The sequence below is a fragment of the Falco cherrug genome, chromosome 8 (genome assembly GCF_023634085.1).
Source record: "Falco cherrug isolate bFalChe1 chromosome 8, bFalChe1.pri, whole genome shotgun sequence".
NCBI lineage: Eukaryota > Metazoa > Chordata > Aves > Falconiformes > Falconidae > Falco > Falco cherrug.
The window spans coordinates 11222282-11241776 of record NC_073704.1 but is presented as its reverse complement, the minus strand read 5'-3'; the positions used below and the strand labels follow the sequence as shown (position 1 = coordinate 11241776).

Genomic DNA, 19495 nt, shown 5'->3' with positions numbered 1-19495 from the left:
CTCTCAACTTCCCCAAAAGAGAAAAAAGAATTGAGAACAGACCATGCTTTTATGTAACTAAAGCAGCATCACAGAATGCAAGAGGACTATGAGAAGCATTTCCAGTGCCTCCATTACGTTGTGGGTAGGATTTATGTTGTCCCAATACCTAAGATCAGTCTGTCCTCAAAACCAGGCAACCTTAATGCTAACCAAGATAAATTTGCTGTGCTACATACACACACTGTTGTTTGGGTTTTGTGTCTGGTTGGGTTTTTTTGTTTGTTTGTTTACGGGAGAGGAAAAGGGGTGGAATTTAAATCTTTTAGGGATATCTTACTTTTATAAGCAAACAAAACAAGAAGCCTGATCATTATTTGATAAATAATGAAGCAGAAACACAGTAGTGTTTAAAATGCACAAAAAATACAGAACCTGGGATTGATACTTCTGTTAAGTATCCAGGATTCAAATAGGGATTGTGAGCATAGGAAAGAGTGTTTTATAGCATGCAGTCCTGTGCCCAAGGCAAGATTCTCCACAAGTATCTTATAACCTGAAAATTAAAAGGAAATCAAGGCCTTCCAGCCTCGTAACTCACAGTGAGAACAAGTAATATAACCCTACCACGACATTTCTGCAGGGACAATGACAGGATGCTTCCTACTGAACAGGAAAGGAGCATGCTTGCAACAGACCCACATCAAAACTCCAAAATGCAGGTTTGCCAACCCAAAACACAAGCCTCCTTCCAAAAGGTTGCTTTTGAAGAATACCAGCGTTTTCTAGTTACACCATCCTCAAACTTGAACAACCCAGAGAACAAGGCACCCACATAGTGAGGGGTGGAAAAAATTTCTCCAATTCCAAAATTCTGCATTAAACGTAAGAATGGCAGTTATTCCTCATTTCTGATTACATTTTCTGCTCAGTTTCCTAACACAGTGTATTTCGATCTTTCTGCCAGGCCGTGTCCCCTTCAGTTTAATCCACGTTGTTCTGTCATTCAGTTTCCAGAAGAGTTAGCTCAGAAGTGACCACCTCCATGATCCTGACCTCTACCATCCCTGCTGGTTCATCTCCTCCTCTCACTGGAAACTCCTGGGCCATCAAAGGCCTGTTGCCAACCATGTGACAGTGAAGTATTTGGGAGCAAGAAGCAACTCATACAACTATAGACTGATTACACTCAGGATAAAGAGCTAATTACATTCCTTGGTGGGAGTCACTGGAAACAATGGCAGAAGTTTATCATTTTGATGAAGGACTCAACTGAAAAGCAAAAAATCAGAAAGTCCTTCAGATGTTTAAATCCTACCCAGACAGCATATGACTCACAATGAATTTCATAAGACTTAACACACTGGGGAAAAAAAATCACAGAGCTCCCAATTCTCTTGGGACGCTCACTCAGCTGTAGAAAAATACAAACCAGTTAATATTCACCACATGGCAACTCTATCACAAATGCTCAACAGCATATTAGTATGGTGTGGGGCTCTCCCACGACCAGAGCTGCAAGCCTGTGAATTTCCTGAGCTGCCCCTAATTTTACACTACAGTCAGTTTTCCTGTGACTACACATGGCAATGCTCACAAAGCAGCTGGCCTGAATACAAGCATTTTCTTGCAAGCCATTAAGGTGAGCACAGGGCTTCTGATACCTTCTGTCAACACGCTGGTAAAATTTAATGTGTCCATTTTTTCTTCTCTCTGCAAACACTGACAGTAAATAAGAGATTACCTATGAAAACTAGGAGATGGCATCATATGAAAAATTTAAATTAGGTGAATCCAGATATGTAGTGCATGTATTTTAGACAATCTTATCTAGATTTTACTCACAAGATAAAAATGCCCACTCCCAACAAAAACTTCCAACACTTGTAATGGCTGAACAAACATGTCCAACTATGAAATGACCCGTAAATGCTTTCTCAAGGACTAATTCTTCCAGCACACCTACTTAATGTTTGTTTTAAGAATGAACTAACTTCAGTTGCTGTTGAAGTATTAATTCCCCTGGACCAGTTAACAGTTAAACCCATAATAACCACATGATTAAAAAAAACTGAGTGCTGTTTTATGAACTCAGTCTCTCCTATGCATTCGAGAGTGCAAACAAGATTAAAACAAACTGCAACGAATATCATCCTCTGGTATCACATCTGATCAATACTACACAACAAAACACTATTTACTCTGACAGTTCGCTATCAGTCGTTGCTCAGATAATCCAGGAGTGCTTGCTGCAGTCTGACTGCAGAGAGCAATATGCTGCTGTTTTGTGACAACCAGCACCAAGTCAAGCTATGCCCTTGGAAAAAAATAAATAAATTAAAAAAGCAGTCAATTAAGGGAAGTTCTCTGGTACTCAAAATTATACTGCAATCTCTGCAAAGATCTGCAATCAGGTCATTCTTCTGGAGCCTCCAGGGTTGTTATCTTCTTTGGTGTTTAACAGAAATTTTTTACCTGGCAGAGATTTTCCTCTGAAACACTACACAGCTTCAGAACAGATGGGTTACAGTTCTCCCTATCATCTACAGACATCGGCAACTGCTTATCACAACAATTTCTGGCACCCACGCCTGGTCCCACCATCGCTGACATGCTGTTACCATTTAATACTTTCAGAATTGCATCCAATAACATATGTTGATACTAACACATAATATACAATCTATCTTCTCAAACCAAAAAACTTCATCCAGCTGAATATTTCTGCTAAACCATCAGGCCTGAAGTATTTATGCAGTAATACCAGAAATTATCAACCATACCTGTGATTTTCCCTTGAAGAGAAAATTCGTAGTACAGAACTAGAGTGGAGGAAAAAAATCAAGTTGCAACAGAGTAAGATTTTTACATCTTCCACAAGTAAGTTTAGAAGGGACGGTGGGAAGGGGAGAAGAGGAAAGCAATATTCAGGAAAAAAAGGCTGTAGAAGAAATCTGACAATATAAAAAGGAAAAGTCTTTGCGCTTGGATAGCAAAGGCGAAACTTCATAAGCATTTTGTATGCTCTCTCATCTGAGAAATCACATCTTCCAAACTGAAGAGATGCTACAGCCAATACTTGCCTGCTACAGGGTTTCTGCAAAGAATCACGCTATTACTACAGGTTTTACATCAGAAACTGAACTGTTATACTTGCACTGCATTGGTAACTCAATTTAGGGCTTAGCAAAAGAAACTAAAAGTTCAGCTTCTTAAAACAGTGTTGTTTGTTACAGTGCTGAACTTTTCCAATGGCTGGTAGGTGCTTGTCATCTTCAATTCTGTTTACATAATTCTTTAGAGCTGTTAATGATAAAAGGCCAGATTGGTCAGTGAAGGTGGGGTCAGTTAGAATATTAACTGCCCAAGAAGTAAAAACCTGCAAAAGATGAACAAGCAGCACCAGTTTCTCTTTTAATAAAATAAAAAAATACATTGCAAAATGCAAATCTGCTAATGCCTTTTGTTAAAAATAAATTTTTAAGATTCCATTGGCTCCCCCAGCATCCCAATTTCCTCCACTAAACCTCAGCATGCTGTAAATCAGACCAATATGGAGCAAAGAAGCAGGTAGTTCTAACATGCAAAGAAAGAAACTTCAGGAACACCAGGGCTGCCTGGAAACAAGATTCTTTTCTTGCCTTTGAAATGGCACAACATCAATAGACTAACAACAAAACACCGGGAACACAGGCCTAGAAATCTCTGTAACTATTACACAACTGGCCTTGAAAAAGAAATCAAGAAAGTAGTGCTATGTCTGGATCTCACGCGCAACATAAAATACGATAGAGCTTACAATATATTCCTTTAAAGACATGTGCAAATGGAACGTTATTACAGCATACAAGTAGCATATCAATGCTGTCCAGCCACTGAAGCTGGTCCCCAAATTTATACATCTGTTCTCAAAAGGAATAGGTGAAATTCACATAATTAATTCCAGCTTATAACTAATTTCTTTCTAGCTATATACAGTATCAGATTTCAATGTCAAAATGAATACAAAGCATATTCTTTTTTGAGACTTTTTGGATAGACAACTAACAGTTGATTCAGAACCTGCATGCCAGACACGCTGGAAATCATCAGCTGGTTTTTGGTAGTGGAGGGGCTGCAGCCCTGCAGAACAGGGGAAAACTGCCCAGGCAGGGACTGAGAGGAGACTCAGAAGTGGCTGTGACTGGTGGGGGAAGCCCACAGCAGAGCAGTTGGGTGAGAAACGGGGAGCAACAGCAGCAAAAGCACCATCACACACTAACCTTCACCTCCTGCTGTCCCTCACCTCACTGAAGGGGATGTGCCTTGATGTCAGGTGGTGTGAACAACAGGCCCACCACTGTCGGGGGGGTGCTGCGGGGAATGGGCTAACAGGAGAGCTGGAAGAACCCCAAAGCATTCCTCTGGGTGGGAGGGCAGCTGAGCAGAGCTGGGACAGGTCCTACTCCAAGCCCTGAAGCCTGGACCCACCCGACCTGCGGGACCCAAAGGAAGCTGCAGAGGGGCCGTGCCGAGTGTGAAAGCCCTGGTCGGGGTGAGCCCCTCGCAGCGCTGCCCCAGCAGTGACCTGGCATCTGCCCTGGGAACACACCGGTACATCACAGAGTCCTTTGGTCCCCCTGCAGTTGCTGTAAGCACGCTTCGATTAGCGGAGGAGGAACCAACTAGTACTTGGCTGTCTGCTTTGCAGGGCAGGGATGGAGTTTGTGACAAGGTTAAAACCCTACAGTCTGGTCTGCAGGAACAGGGAGTGGAGACTATAATGAACGGTAGGTTTGAACAGTTGCAGCCTTCTTGGTTTGGGCATTTTGTAGGAGCTTGGGGTGGAGTTTCACTGCTTCCCAGTCTACCCCCTTGGGCAGGGAGGGAGGGGTGTGTGTTATAATGCTCATATATTCAAACATGGATGTTCAGGTTTATTTTTTTTCAATACCAGAATCAGTAATTAAAATTTTGCTAACTGAAAATTAAATTGATTTAAATTTCCCAACAGAAAACTTTTTTGCACCCACAACAGCTAGGTAAAATCTTTTGATGAAAATAAAATAATTTACACTTATTTCAGTTTCAGTAAAAAAGAGCACAGGTCAATATATTTAAATCCAACATCTAAAGTTACATTCCTAACCCATATTTAGCTGTATGAATGAAACCCTGTTACAGGAGAGCATTCCTATTTTGGGAAATCTTTACGCACACTTCTTTATTTCATGTGAAAAGGAAAGCATTTAAATGATTTCCTGTATCAGGGGCCCACGTATGCTGATTTTCAAAGGCACTGGATGTATCCCTTTGAAGTAGGTTCTCATGAAATCAGAGTTATCTATAAAATGAAATAATGCTGCCCTCACTTTACAAGGTGTTAAAAAGACAGTTCACTATTGTTTGTAAACAAATATTTTAATTAAAGCAAACACATTTCACAGGAAAAGAAAAAAAGCTAGCCATAAAGCACTGATTAATCAGCAGTTGACACTAAGCACTAAACTCTTGTCTACCATTTAATTAAGCATGCGAGGTTTCCATGTACACGCGTGTGTCTGATTATTATTTTCTATTCTACTATACTATGTTCACTGTGTATTAAATTGCCATTCAGAAAAGTAATGCCAAGTTTTTTATTTAATATGCATCCAACACCTATCTAGCTCAAAAGCTTTGACATTCCTGGCTCTGAGATTCCCTTGCAGGTTACAACTTGTTAAACCTTCTGCCTTTCATTAAAACCTTTCAGTCTGCTTTCAGCAGCTGCAAAAATATTAATGTAATTACAGGTTAGAAATCAGAATCCTCACTCACAAGAACATTACTCTGGTATTGTGAGAAGGAAGTCTTGCTCAAAAGCAAGTTATTATTACTGTACATGAGATCTCTAAAGAAAACCAGTAAATGCATGTGGGACCCTAAAGAAGTTGTAAATCCATCTTATGGAAATCCAACCAAGTGAGGTTGAACATATTCTGATATAATACATGTATCCCTAGAGTAAAAAGTAGAAGGTAATATAAAGCTATCTTTTCCTTCATTCCCTGGTAACAATTCTCCTCCCACATCCTAGTGATGGGAGCCAAGAATTAAGAGAACGGAATTAATGAAAAAGCAATGTATAAACCATTCCAAAATCAGCATTATTAGCACCTGTGAATTTATACTTATTCAAAAGCCCTCACATTAATTTTCTATGCAAATAAGACATTTCCCAGACCTGTAAACTAAAAAAGTCTTAAAAACTGGAAACAATTGGGGTTTTGTGCTTAAGAAAAACGGAGAGCAGTATTTAGTCCTGGCAGAGTTTCTTCCTCCTCTTCCCAAAAACAGAACTGACTTCTCAGATCAGGTATGAAGCAAAATTACAGCTCAGAGTGGAAAATTAGGATCTGACCTTGCAAAACCAAACAGCTTCCCCTTATAATGTGGCTCAAAGAGTAGCAATAAACCCCAGCCCCTGAGCAGTGCCTTCTATAGTGAGGCCTGCAGAACTGCATTGATGTTGCTCAATTAGCCATGAGAAAAAATGCTAGGAAAAATGGAAAATAATCTAGAACAAACAGATTAGAACTGGAGATACTAGTCATAATATTTTCTTCCTTCCTGTATCCTCTCCGCCTTACTGCTCCCCTCCCAACCAAGTATTTGTACTAAAAGCAGATTTCCCATCTTCTCCCTTTCCAACTAGCAGTCTAAGGGAAAAAGAAGGGGGGAATGGGGGGTACTATCTCTGCACATTGTAAATGTTTCCAGGCACAATAAACTCTGTGAGCATGGAAAAATATAATAGCGCTTCTTCATCAGGCCTGAGGTTGCTGGAGGATAATCAGTAAAACATGTCTTCCAAAAAATCAGAGGAAAAGCATGAAAATATCTCTGAAGGGAAAAATCCCACCAAATGATGCAAAAGGACTGTATTCAGATGGGGGAAGGAGGACTAGAGAAACAGGGCACAGGACTTCTCATGAGTAGACAGAGCTACTTACTTTGCAGAAAAATCTATTGTAAGCAGGTTTTCTCCCTGATCAATTAGGTACATGTATTACTATTTGATAGAGCAAGCAGCTGTGTCTGACAAACCCCAGAGATGATCTATCTTTCGATTCTAGAAGATCATACACATAGTGCGTGTAGAAGAAAAACTCTACACCCTGCAACTTTAAAGGTTCTCAAATAACCACCCCAGCATTGGACTTTTGTAGTACACTGTAAACAACGAGAACTTCCTAAACACATCAGGAATACGCACAAAATACACAAATAACAATGTGAAGTTGGCCTGGAAGGATGTAATACATAGCTCCCAGAGTAGAGCTGTGTTGCTGAAAAAAACTTTCAGCTCACATCCTCCCCCAATTCACCTTATTTGAAATCTGTGACTGTTTCTATGAATAATCTTCCATCTTCATGAAACACAAAGATCAACAAGTTCCAAGTAAATTCAGCTGGTGAAATGTTGTCCATGTTGCATTTCAAGTGGTTGATGTTAGTTGTGAATTCCTGAAGGAATTACTTATGGTCAGCTTTGTGATGCCCTCCTTGGGCCCTCCATCCACTTTGGTTGCTAATGCCTAAAAGGGAGCTAGCGAACAGCACCTAACTTCTGCCTTTGAGAAACCAAAGGGGAGTACTATCGTATCCCCTATGAGCATCTTGGGAACTTCCTGCACCCAAAGCTGGAATGGTACTAGAATACACTACAAATTACTGATGGAAATCTGGTGCTTTGCCTAAGAAATCCTCCATGAAAAGTGGCAGGTTAAAGACATTCATGAGCTGACACTAGCAGCAAAATGACAAAATTCCTGAGAAGAACCAACTGGGGTTTTTTTAATTTCTTTTTAGTAAATACTCAAAGGACCAAATGTGTTTCGATTAAGCTCTTGAAATGGAATGAGGCTTTCCAATTATTCTAGAAACTAGAGTTTCTAGACATAAGTACTGTGAATTGTCAACTAGAAGAACTGAATTCACCAACAGATGAAGGATCTTTCCTGTCTTGAGGACAGCACCTATGTAAAGCACAAAGGATGAACAATGGTCTAAATATCTTATAACAGCCATTTGCAACTAAACAACAATGGTATTGAAATAGATGGATAAAGACAATCTTACCTGAGACACAAAGCATTGAGATACAGCTCAGAAAAGCTTATGTCAACACTCATTGAGTAAAACTCTTTTCAGGATAATGAGAATGAACGGGTTCATAATGCTAAAAATAGCTCCAGGTTTTTTCCTACCGTGAAGAACTGGAGCCGGAATCAACTTCTCCCTCCTGATGGGAAACAGACTGTTCTCAGGTAAACATGGTAACTGCAGGTTCTTGCCCCCCCATGCACATTGGATTGACACCTCCTCCCCCCCAAAAAAGGATAAAAAGCACTGCAGTCACGACAATGACCAGCCACCAACATGATTATACCCTCAAGTTAAATGCAATCAGTATACTGTGATATAGGCAAAACAAAACCATTTTTCCCATTCATCAGTGCATAACAGAACCTGATAACATCTACAGTTTAAGCATTAAGAATATCACACAAGAAGAGTCTTTCCAGGTCAGTAGAAGTCTTCACTATGAAAAATAAGCCACAGGAGAGGAAACGAGTGTTCTCTCACCCACATGATCACATGATTTCTGGAAAGCACTAAGAGTCAATTCCTGAGGACAGAAAGGCATTTCAAAGAATGTAAATCCACTTAGCAGAAATAGAAATGGATGTTAACTTTGTTTCTTTTGTCGAGGTGAAAGGCAATCCAAAAAGCCTTAAAGTGGTAAACCTCAGAAAACTGCAAATCTCAGCAGCTGCGCTGGTGATAATCAATTTACCTTTGTCACCCAGAAGAAAAAGTGCAGCCTTTTTACCCATAAAGACAAATCTTAGGGTAGTTGGAGAAATGAAGAAAACCATTCCAAGCTGAAGATAATGACAAATTCAACTAAGAGACAGCCAGTCCTCATTGCAATGTTAATTCAAGCTATTGCTTCAGCCTTTACAAACAGACAAGAGTCTTCTACTTAAACTAGGTAGTACTTTAACTCTGAGCTTGCTGGCCCAGCAGCACAGTTCAAACAGCAGTGATCCTCACAGTGCCAATGCTGCAAGGCCTTAGCTAATGTACATCGCTAACCTTGTCACCGTTGCTGCCCGACTGCTGTTCAGCAGTAAGAACATAAAAAAGGGAGGGAAAAAACCAACCCACAAATAAAGGGTTGCACTGAGTCAGACTATAGATGATCTACCCAGTCTCCTGCCTCTTCGCAGTGGCCAAGATAACAGTCTTACAACAGGGCAGGCAGGCATGGAGGGAGCAGTGCTTCTCCAGAATACACCCTCAGCTGCCAGCAACAGCAGCTTGGGGATTTCCTGCGCCAAAGGTGGTGCCTTTGTATTTAATAATCCTCCGTGGATTTTTTGTCAGTGCAATAGAACAACCCGAGTAGGCCTTAAGTGGAAAGATAACTTCAGGAATTCAAAAGCCACAGGAAGAAATAAAGGTAGAAGACTGACAGGCAGTTGGAAACTTGAATGTCCCTGGCAAGAAAGAAAAAGAAAAACTTCACAGAGAAGCTCGGTCCAAGTTTTACATTATCCACTACCCTTCAAGAATCAAGAGTTTCTCATCAGTTTTTCTTTTTCAGTTCATGTAATCACAAGATAAGAATCCCAGAGGCAGAGCTATTATCATCTAGGAGAGGAATGTGGATTCTCCTACGCTGGGAAGAGGCAAAAATGCTGTTTTTTCATCAAAATATTTCAAAGGGAGAATAATTCTTTTGCAAACTCAAATATTTAAGGTGATACTAACTTAGCTGGCAAGTCATCACACTTTGGTTGGACTTTGGTACAGTATTTACCATTCTGACAAAATGTAAAATAAAATTAAAACTAGTTCTTACTTTGCACTTTTTCTCTTCTCTGATTTCCAGGCCTACAGACTTTAACGGAACACAGCAGCGATTTGATACAACCACGCTATACTGAAGCTTCCCCAACTGAAGCTGTAACATGTAACAGGTCACAGCTCTCTTCCAATTAAGATGGAGCTTCCTTGATTTCTTCTGAACATTATGCTTTTCAAGAAACAGACTAAGAAATATGTTAAGTGTTTATTTTTCCTCAAACACCAGTGTCACTCTTAAGTCTTTCTGGACACTCCCTAACGGCAGAAAGTATAAGAGATCAGGAAACACAAAACCAGTCCTGACTTAAAGTGCTAGAAATACAGGTGCTATGAAGCTCCTACCCAGCTCCTGCATTTGTGTGAAGCTCTGTTCCATGTGTCACTGTCCTGACTGTCACTTCCTAACAGTCCTTAAGACATACTCCATTCTTTCCAGCTGTAGGAAGGTGAAAGCAGCTGTCCTTTCACTGCTTGCTAAAATGTCTTGACCAAAGAGATTGCGTTAATAATGTAGCAAGGTAAGAGGGGGGGGGGGGGGGGGGGGGCGGGAAGAAAAGCAAAAGAGGCTGTACCATCAGAGATTTTCAAACCTACAATAGGTTATGCTGACAGGAGCTGGGCCAATGCAAGACAATATTAATGTTATTAATTTCCCTCTGGTTCTTCTTGAAAAAGATACCAGCAACAATAAAAACACCACTGTTAGCTTCACTCAGAGTAGCAAAATAACTGCAGTAAGTAAATTAACATTTTTAAAATTATAATTCAAAGAATGAAACTTTTTCAGTATATAATCCCCAAATATTGGATGGCTTGACACTTGCATCAGGTGTTCATTTTTACTATTGATCACATCACAGTGGACTTCAAGATCCTAACATCGACTAATTCTTAATAACTCCAGAATAAAATTAAAATTATTTCCATACCATCCAAAAATATCATTAACAGCACTGCTAACACTATTTGATTTACAGCACCAACTGAGTATTGAATAATTAGCAGTACTAATGTAATGCAAACTGATAGAGTGCAGTACAAAATCTAGCTCTCTACAGTCTAGTAACCATTCCTTAAATGCTGTAATTAGGAGAAGTGCTTACTTTCTGTCTGGCCCCTGCCAAACCTAGTTCACACAGGTAGTCCTGCTCATTTCAGTAGGACTATCCATTGAGTGAGGTTACTCACACAAGAAGGAATCTGCAGGTCTAGACCCTTCCATCTTGATTTATAAGCATGAAGCACATGAGTCTAGCAGGAATTTAACACTTACGCTTCCACTGTTGTTCTTACAGTCTGTTCCTCACCATCTTCATCTGAGCTGCTACATGTTGCATCAGAGTCCAGATCCTTCTCCACACGAGACAGCAGCCCTCCAGTAGAAAGTGCAAACCCCCGGACTTCACCTGGTGCAATGCTAACTCCGTTCTGTATGTCCGTACTCAAACTACTCTCCAAAGTAGTCGTGCTGTTTTCATGCCAACCTTCAGTGCACCTGAGGGAGCTACCGCTCAAAAATCTGGTTGGCTCACGGAAAACCTTCATTCTTTGTAGCTGATGTTTCACGAAGCATTTCAGCTGCTGATCACAGTGTTTGATAACATGCTTTGCCAGGAGCATTTGTAAACGTTTCTGAGTTCTTTTGGCGCGACTGATTTCCATTTGTTGCTTAGTGACACACTGGAGTAAGCGAGCACACACCTCCTCTGGGGTGCAGCTCAAAATCCCTTCTGAAGGCCCATGAAGAATTTGGTGTAATAAATCCCCTTTTATTGTTTCAGCGCAGACTTCCAAAGCCCTACCCAAAAAACCATTCTTCTTGTACCATTTACCATTTAAAAGCTGCATTTCTTCTGCACTACTGGATTCAGTTACACTTGAATCCAAAAGTCTCTGCATTTCTGCCAAATTCGGAGATGTGGTCTCTGAAAATGTTTCCCCTTTGACCTGTTCCTCAGGTTCTGAATGACTAATCTGACCAAATGATGTGTCAGCACCATTATGTAATGACTTTCTCATCTTGGAGCAACTGGGCTCTCCCGCTTTCATTTGCTTACCGGTTTTGTTGCTAAACGCAGAATTTGTACTCATTAACAAGACAGACTGATAGTGCTTGGAGGATGGTGGAGAACCATAATTCTGCACACTGAAGATATCATTCCTGAGGTTGGGCTCAGCAGTGGGGAACCCCAGGACTGAGCAAGTAATCTGTGCGATGGAGTCCTCTTTTATCTTCTCTTCCACTGCTCTGGAATTTTCCATGCACAAAGCTGTATCAGACTCCATAGCTCTAGAGGACAAAGAAGGTGACAAGTGGATACCATGACCTTTTGTTGCTGCCTCTCTGAGGGCTGGTGTCATTATAACTACGGTAGGTAGTTTACAGCAAACCTGAAAATAACACGGGCCACGTAAATTTCTCATTTTCATGACACAGTACAAATACAACAACTCTGTCAGATATTTCATTCTTTTGACATTATTCAAAGATCCCATAAAAAAATGACATTGTCTAAAGAACATGGATAGACTATGGTCCCTACCAAGTCAAACAAGAATGAATACTCTTTCTGTTTTTTCTTTATTTCATTCAGAGATTGTTTCATGTGCAATGAAAGCCTTTACCTCTCAGGGGAGCGAGTGTTCATACCTCACTGCATTCCTGATCCTATCAGTCTGAGAAATAAGACTCACAAAGTTCAAGACTGTCATCTAACCTTGCCCAAACTGGAAAACATGACCATAAGCCATGTGACCAGAAGGATGGATTTTAAAATATGTGTGCGAGTGTATGTGTAAGTACATGCACACACAGAGATGCACATGCACAAATTCCCACCCCAGAACTCTGGCTGGGTTTTACTTTAATCTGCTCTGAAGATAAGTTACTTTTTGAGTTGTGTTTAGTTTTCATTCCAGTTTGGGGTTTTTTAATACTTAAATGAGTCAGCACCAACAGTATCACAGAAATGGGAGCTATGCAGCAGCTACCTATTACAAGTTCAGCAAAGCTGAACACCTACCACATGATGAAACACTCTGAAATAAACTGAGAGGCACTATTGGGAGAAATGTATTTAATGTAAATCTACATAAAAGGAAGCATTTGATGAATTAATTTACTATATATTCTCACAAACACACTTTAGAAACCAATCATCAAGACTAATGCCTTAAAACCAGAGAGCTGTAAGTTCTAATTGTTACCTAAAAAAAAAAAAAAATATCATTCCCATGCCTTTATATCCAGTTTTATTCATCAGGCACTGCCTGCATAATGCACAGACAATATTCTTTGATAACAATTTCAGTAAAGACAAACACTCTTCCTTTACAAACCCTTTTGCCTGTGGCTTGCCACAGCTTAGAGGAAGGGTTCCCAAACTGTGGGATCAAAAGACCAGTGTCAGCCTTTACCACTTCTTGTCAGCAGCTATACTGCTATGTCATGCTGTATCTATTCCACAGCCTACAGAGCAGGAATCACTGCCTTAATGCTGTACTTGCAGCTTTGTTTAGGAGATGGTTAAATAGACCCTATGAAAGATCTAATTGAACACAGCCTGGAGAAGCCTGAAAGATAAGCTACTGTCAGTTCTTCGTTAAGAAGCTAGAGACAAAACTAGAAGCAGTAAGAGAGTACTAACAAAAGTGAGTGCAGCACAGTAATTCCACAGTAAATTCTCTATTTAACTGGTGTACTAGTTGAGCAGTGTTTCCACTGCCGTCCTTTTAAAGTCTTCAGTTTCTTTGATCTCCACAGCAACTGCCTAGCTCAGCAATTTTCAATGCGCAGATCCCATAAGGGGTCAATGATTCTGAGACTGCCATGTATGGGTCTTAAGAAAAGAAAACTCCCTGTCTGAAGCCTTAGCTTGTTTATAACTACAGGTTTCACACCGAAGGTGGAAACATTCAAAGGGAGGTGTGGAAACCTAAGGAGCTGAGAAGTACCAGTCTGGATACTTTCTCCTTAACCCTAAAAACACAAAGAAAAACAAAGAGCCACATGCTCCAGTACTGCCTAGACAGTCTCCATATGCTTTATTCACCTTTCATTGCTTCACATATACTTCAACCATAAGGTTTTCACCTCTGTACATTATCTACCCAGCACCACAGGGACCAGGCTTGGTGGTCCTGATGCTAATTCTAAACGATGCTATTAAAATCCTCAGGATTTTAACTTTTATCAATGAGCCAGTAACTTCAAACTATAGAGGAGTTCAGCACAAAATCCTCCCCGGTGGACAGCTGTTCAGTAAGAGCCCTGTTACTAGCATCAGAGAGAGAAAGGCACTGACAAGATCTGGAGCTCCAAATCACAAAGGCTCTGGTGATTCGGCAATGCTCTCGGCATCTGGCTGACTTGTGGAGTTGTGTCTTTCCACTCTTTTAAGACCTAGCAGTAACAAGAATTTTTAAATTCAAAGGAGTATGGATTCAGACACCTATGCCCATGCCCCTGCCCCCACCCCCCTCCCCAACGTATGGCAAATAACTATAGTAACTCAAAGTGATTTAGAATGGCTAAAATATAAGGGGGAGAGAATTGAAGCCCACACTTTCTCTGGGAGGTTTCTACGGACTCAGGGGAATCCCCATGTTAGATCTGTCCCTGGGAACTCCAAGGAGCTCTCTCAGAAAAACACTGTCAGCCTGATATCTACATACACTGAGCCATGAGTTTATAACTATTCCAATTTCACCATCTACCTTACCTAGCCCAAGTGGTTTAACAGTCATAGATTGCTACTCCTGAAAGGCAGGAAACATTCACACATAGCAGAGCTGCTGCTCAAGCAAACAAGAAGTTTGGAGATGTGGATCTCATACCTATATGAAGATGAAGGCTATTCAAAAAACTAGCAGCACAAAACTTTCAATGTGCTGTGTTTTAACTTGATCATAGTCCCTCAAATACTACATACCCTTCTGGTACAGTTTCAAATTTCCTAAATTGCAATTACTACAATTAGCAAATTATTTTAAGGGATTTGAGTTTGGGGGACTTCCCCCCCCCCCCCCCCCTTATAAGGGAAAGAGGTGAAGAAATCAAAGTACCCTCTGACTGAACCACAAACATTAAAGAGCACCAACAAACCACCAATTAGGAGCTCCTGTCAAAAGATGCTTAAATTACAATATAGCTAAAAAAATAAATAAAATGCTTTTGAAGAAAAATTGCTCAATTAACTCCTTACTCAGCAACCTGCAAACTTCACACAATGTTTCTGCCCTGAAGATAGTCATGTGAGACACTTCAGGTGTGTTGCTCTCACTTCAGTGGCATCAAAAAGACTTTATAAAGGCTGGTACTGTCCCAGTCTCCAGTTCTTGGCATTTCTGCAAGTTCACCCCCACCCACCACCACACAGAGTCATTGGTATATGAGCAAAAACAAAATATCAGCTGCAAAAACTTTTTTTTTTTTGTACAAGTACTTGGCTCCACAAGAATTGTACAATTTTCATTTTGACACATTTAATTTCATTTTGGTAGAAAGCAGAAAAAATAATTTCACTCCACCTTTATTGGAAGTGAACTTCCAGAGCCAAACCTATAATTTGCTGGGGGGAAAAGCTGGGGGTGGGAAGTGCAGAGGGACAGAAGATAAGTACTGCAACATGGTATTTAGGAACACTCTGTATTTTTATTCTGGGAAAAGCTTTTTTGTCATAGGTAAACCATTTCAAGGATTTTTTCCATTGTGTACTACTTGAGGTTTCAAAACCAGAACAGCTGAAATGCTACTAAACTGGCAAAGATTTTGCTTTTCATCTGCTGAATATGTACTCTGCTTGAAAGACTAAGAAGTATCGTAAAAAGAAAAGCTGACGTAAAATAAGTACCAGGGAAGGGAAGAAACAAGTACCAGACACGCACAGTGCAGCAACTGATGTTTAAAGTGACTTTACGCTTATCCTCCCCTAATGCCTTAATTACCCAGGGGGATATAGCTGGGAATTGCAGTTTACCATAGCTCAAGCGCTCCTGCACCCCGCACCCCACTCCCTTCTCTGGCCACAACTACAGGTCCCTAATTCCCCAAGGACCCCTGCTCCTCTAGCCCTCCTCTCCCCTCCCCCCTGATACCTCTGTTTACTTTCTTAGTCCTTACCCAACACCTCCACATTACACCCTTCTCTACCAGACTTACCTCAACGGAATTTGCCTAAATCCTGAAACTAGTGTCTTCATGTTGGTAACTAGCAGCACCCTATTAAAATAAACACAACAAAACCCAACCACAAACCTGCCTGCACACAGGGTGGCATTCCCTTCCCAGCTTTTGTTTATAGTCCTTTTCACTTTTTGACTCTTCCCCCCTTGCATAACACTATCACTTTTGTTACACAACACTGCAGACAATGTTCTGGGGGATTTTTGCTGGGGGGAAGGCGGGTAGGATTGTTTTGTCTTTTAGTGGATTTCTGTTTGTGATCTTTTCGTTTTCAATGACAATAAAACTACATTTGCATGAGGGTTTGTAAGGCTCCTCTGTACCAGCCTTCTTTCCTTGTAAATTGAGTTGTGTTTCCTCATCCCAAACACCTGAAGCTTTCCTGCTAATAATGAGATTCCTGGAGATCAGGAGGAGCTTTTTACATTTACTATTTCAGATCCAGGGGCCTACAAATAACATTTCAAATTAATACAGCTGTTTCCAGTTTATTCATAGATTATCAGTGTTTCAGATAAGTGCACTTCCAATGTTTATTCCTTGTCTAGAAGGCATTTCAAAAGCAAAGCAAAGTAACTGGCAGCAGACAGCATCTGGTGAAACACCCAAAATCAAGCTTAGCTAGAATGTTCAAAAATACTGTATTTCAAACTGCCAAGAGTTGCTTTAAGGCCTCTTAGAGGAAACCTGCAGATGAGATGGCAGCTACATGAGCAAGCCTGATCTGCCTACAACACAACTGACAAAACCTGGTTCCCTACAGCTTTGTGTTGTTTGCCCCGTAATCCCTAGCTCCTCTTGGACAGCCTTCCTGATAATCGCTGGACAAAAATAAAGCAGTGCTCTGGCAGACAAGCACTACTGTGGCACTGCCTTAGCTGTGCTGCCAGGACTGAGAGCCACCGCCGAGCTGAGCATGCAGGCGCTGACTTTGGCCAGCTTCTCCAAGCCTTGCCTGGTGGGAGGCATCCACTTGGGTATACTTTACCTACCTCTCCCAATTTTTCACAAAACTTACATGATCATAATAATTTCTAAGAATAGAGAGAACAGCTCAGTAGCATAATCTGCATTTTCTCACAGAATAGCTTGCAGCAATGACTGCAAAAGAGATATTGGTCCCACTGGGTATGTCCTGGTTAGGAGTATGAAAGCAAAAGGAAAAAAGTCCACATTTAACACACCTGGGACTAGCCTTTAAGAAAAAAAAAAAAACATCTCAGTAGGCAGCTTTTGTTTTCAGTTCAAAAGCAGCCCAGTTACTCATGACGTGTATTTAAGCATTTTAGTATTTTGTTCTATTAATAGATTGGAAAAAAAAAACACAAAACCCAAACAGGATTACATGGGGAGTCTCAGCTTTCAGCAGCATTCACTGCAGGCAGTACTGTATAGATGAAACTGCAAACTCCAGTGTTTTGCACTCCCCAGAAAATATAAGCACAAATTCCTCCTCTTTCGAAAAAAAACCCCACAACCCAACAAAACATGTGCACACCTAAAAAGTATCTCTCTTTGAACAGTAAGAGAACTCAATTTAATACAGACCACCCAAACAGTTTTAATCGTAAAAAACCATCAAAAAGCACATACTTCAAGTGGAGCTCATTAGTATTCATTTATGATAAAATCCATGACTCATTAAAATCTCTGAACAGAGTTGTTTTTCTCCCTGTTCATAAATGCTTCTGAACAGAGAATCATATATTATTTCCAAGTTTATTACCATACCATCAACTAATTCCTGTTCAGTCTATAATACCATATATTAGTAACATAACATCTCAAGTAGTTTTTAACATGTGCTAAACAAACACATTTTGTAGTATATGACAGGTGCCTCTGTTAAGTAGGTTGTACATATGTCTCTAATATAAGTATCTGTAATACCTTTAGATCCATTGTAAAGTCCATATCTACATTTCAGTTACCCTTTTGAATTTCAGTCTTTGAAGAGAGGGCCATAAAAACTGGTCTTAAACAAGACCCATTCAGCTCTCAGACACTAATTAAGATGACTGGAATTTAAACTCCCCAAAACATTTACAGGATTTCACAATGTGGACCAATAAGGAAGGACAATCCTAAGGCACACAGACTAGCCCTCTGAGTTGGTAGAGCTACTAGCATTATAACCATGCTTTATCCAATTTAATTTTTAATACCTTATTTTTATTAAATTAAGCACAAAAAGGGGGAAATATCTAGCCTTTGACAAAGAGCAGACTGTAGTCATCTGTATTTTATTTTAATTTTTAACCGGTTACTTTGTTTCCCATTGTTGATGAGTATCAAGTACCTCAGTCACTGCTACACTTTATTTTGGGAAACGCTTCAGCATTTTGCAACCGCAGAGCTGATACACAAAGTGGATTAAAAGACCAGCTCAAGACCACACAGGAAACCTCAAGGAAGGCTGAGGGTCGCACCTGGATCTGAGCCGCTGTCCAGAGCTTTGCTATCTACTTTATCTAAAGTATTCAGTTTCATGAGTGAGTGGTCTGGGAAGCCAGCTCGGTCAGGGTCACTCGAAGGCAAAGGAATCTGTGGCAATCTTTAGATCAGAAGGAAATTTTAACTCAGGAATGAAAAAAAAAAAAAAAAATCGCACATGAAAAGGCAGGCTAAAGCTTTCCACCCACTGGCTCAAACATTAAAAATAGGGCCAGGCGGTACAACATTGCGTGCCCGCAGCCCGCCGGCGCTGCGCAGCAGCCAGCACCTCGGGCCGGCGGCACCGCGGCCAGAAGCCAGGGTCGGCCGGTCGGGCGGGCAGCGACGCTCGCACGGTGAAGCGGGGGGCAGGCGGGACCCCCCCGGGGAGCCCCGCTGGGAGCCGGCGGAGGGAGCTACCGTCCGCCGCGCCGCGCCCCGCCCCCGCGCCCCGCCCCGCGCCCAGGCCGTTCGCCCCCCCGCCCCGCCCCCACCCCAGTCTCCTCCTCACGCATGCGCGCCAGCGCTGGCGGCGCCACAGCCGCTCCCGCCGCGGGAACCAACCGCCGCCCGGCCCCGGTTCCCCCCCCCCCCCGCCGCCCCTTACCCTCGCCCTCACCGCACCGCTCCCCGCTGGCGCGCAGCGGCTGCCTCGCCACCCGCCCCCGGCCGCCCTGCGGAGCCCCGCGCTTGCCTCCGCCCGCCGGCTTCTCCACAGCGGCGCTGCCACCTCCAGCCCGCGCGGCGCCCGGCGCGGCTCCCAGTGCCGCGGTTGAAGAGTCCGCGCCCAGCTAAAGCGCAGCTCGGCGGGCGGGGCGGGGCCTCCCCGCGCAGGGGGAGGGGGCCGCGCCGCTCAGGGGAGGAGCGCGGCCAATCCGCCGCGCCCGGGGGCGGGGCTCTGCGCGGGGGCGACCGCCCGCCATTGGCTGGGCGCCTGACGCGGGGATGGCCCCCCTGCCGCGCGCGCGCGCCTCCGCGGGGCGCGGCGCGAGGGGGACGGTG

General features: G+C 42.1%; 1 protein-coding gene across 6 annotated transcripts in view; it reads right to left on the bottom strand.

Annotated features, from left to right (window-relative positions):
* Positions 1–19318, bottom strand: part of KANSL1L (KAT8 regulatory NSL complex subunit 1 like) — a 67630-nt gene extending 48312 nt beyond the window's left edge. For 5 of the 6 annotated variants that reach the window (XR_008733467.1, XR_008733469.1, XR_008733471.1 and 2 more), the window contains exons 1-2: positions 19188–19318; positions 11150–12267 (exon numbers count right to left, since the gene is read on the bottom strand). Coding sequence is in view for 1 of the 6 variants with exons in the window: in XM_055717929.1 (XP_055573904.1) it covers positions 11150–12237 (1088 nt within the window). In the remaining 5 variants the exon portion in view is untranslated. The remainder of the gene's footprint in view (positions 1–11149; positions 12268–19187) is intronic. The other variant, XR_008733470.1, reaches the window with a different exon arrangement.
* Between the last annotated feature and the right edge of the window lie 177 nt (positions 19319–19495).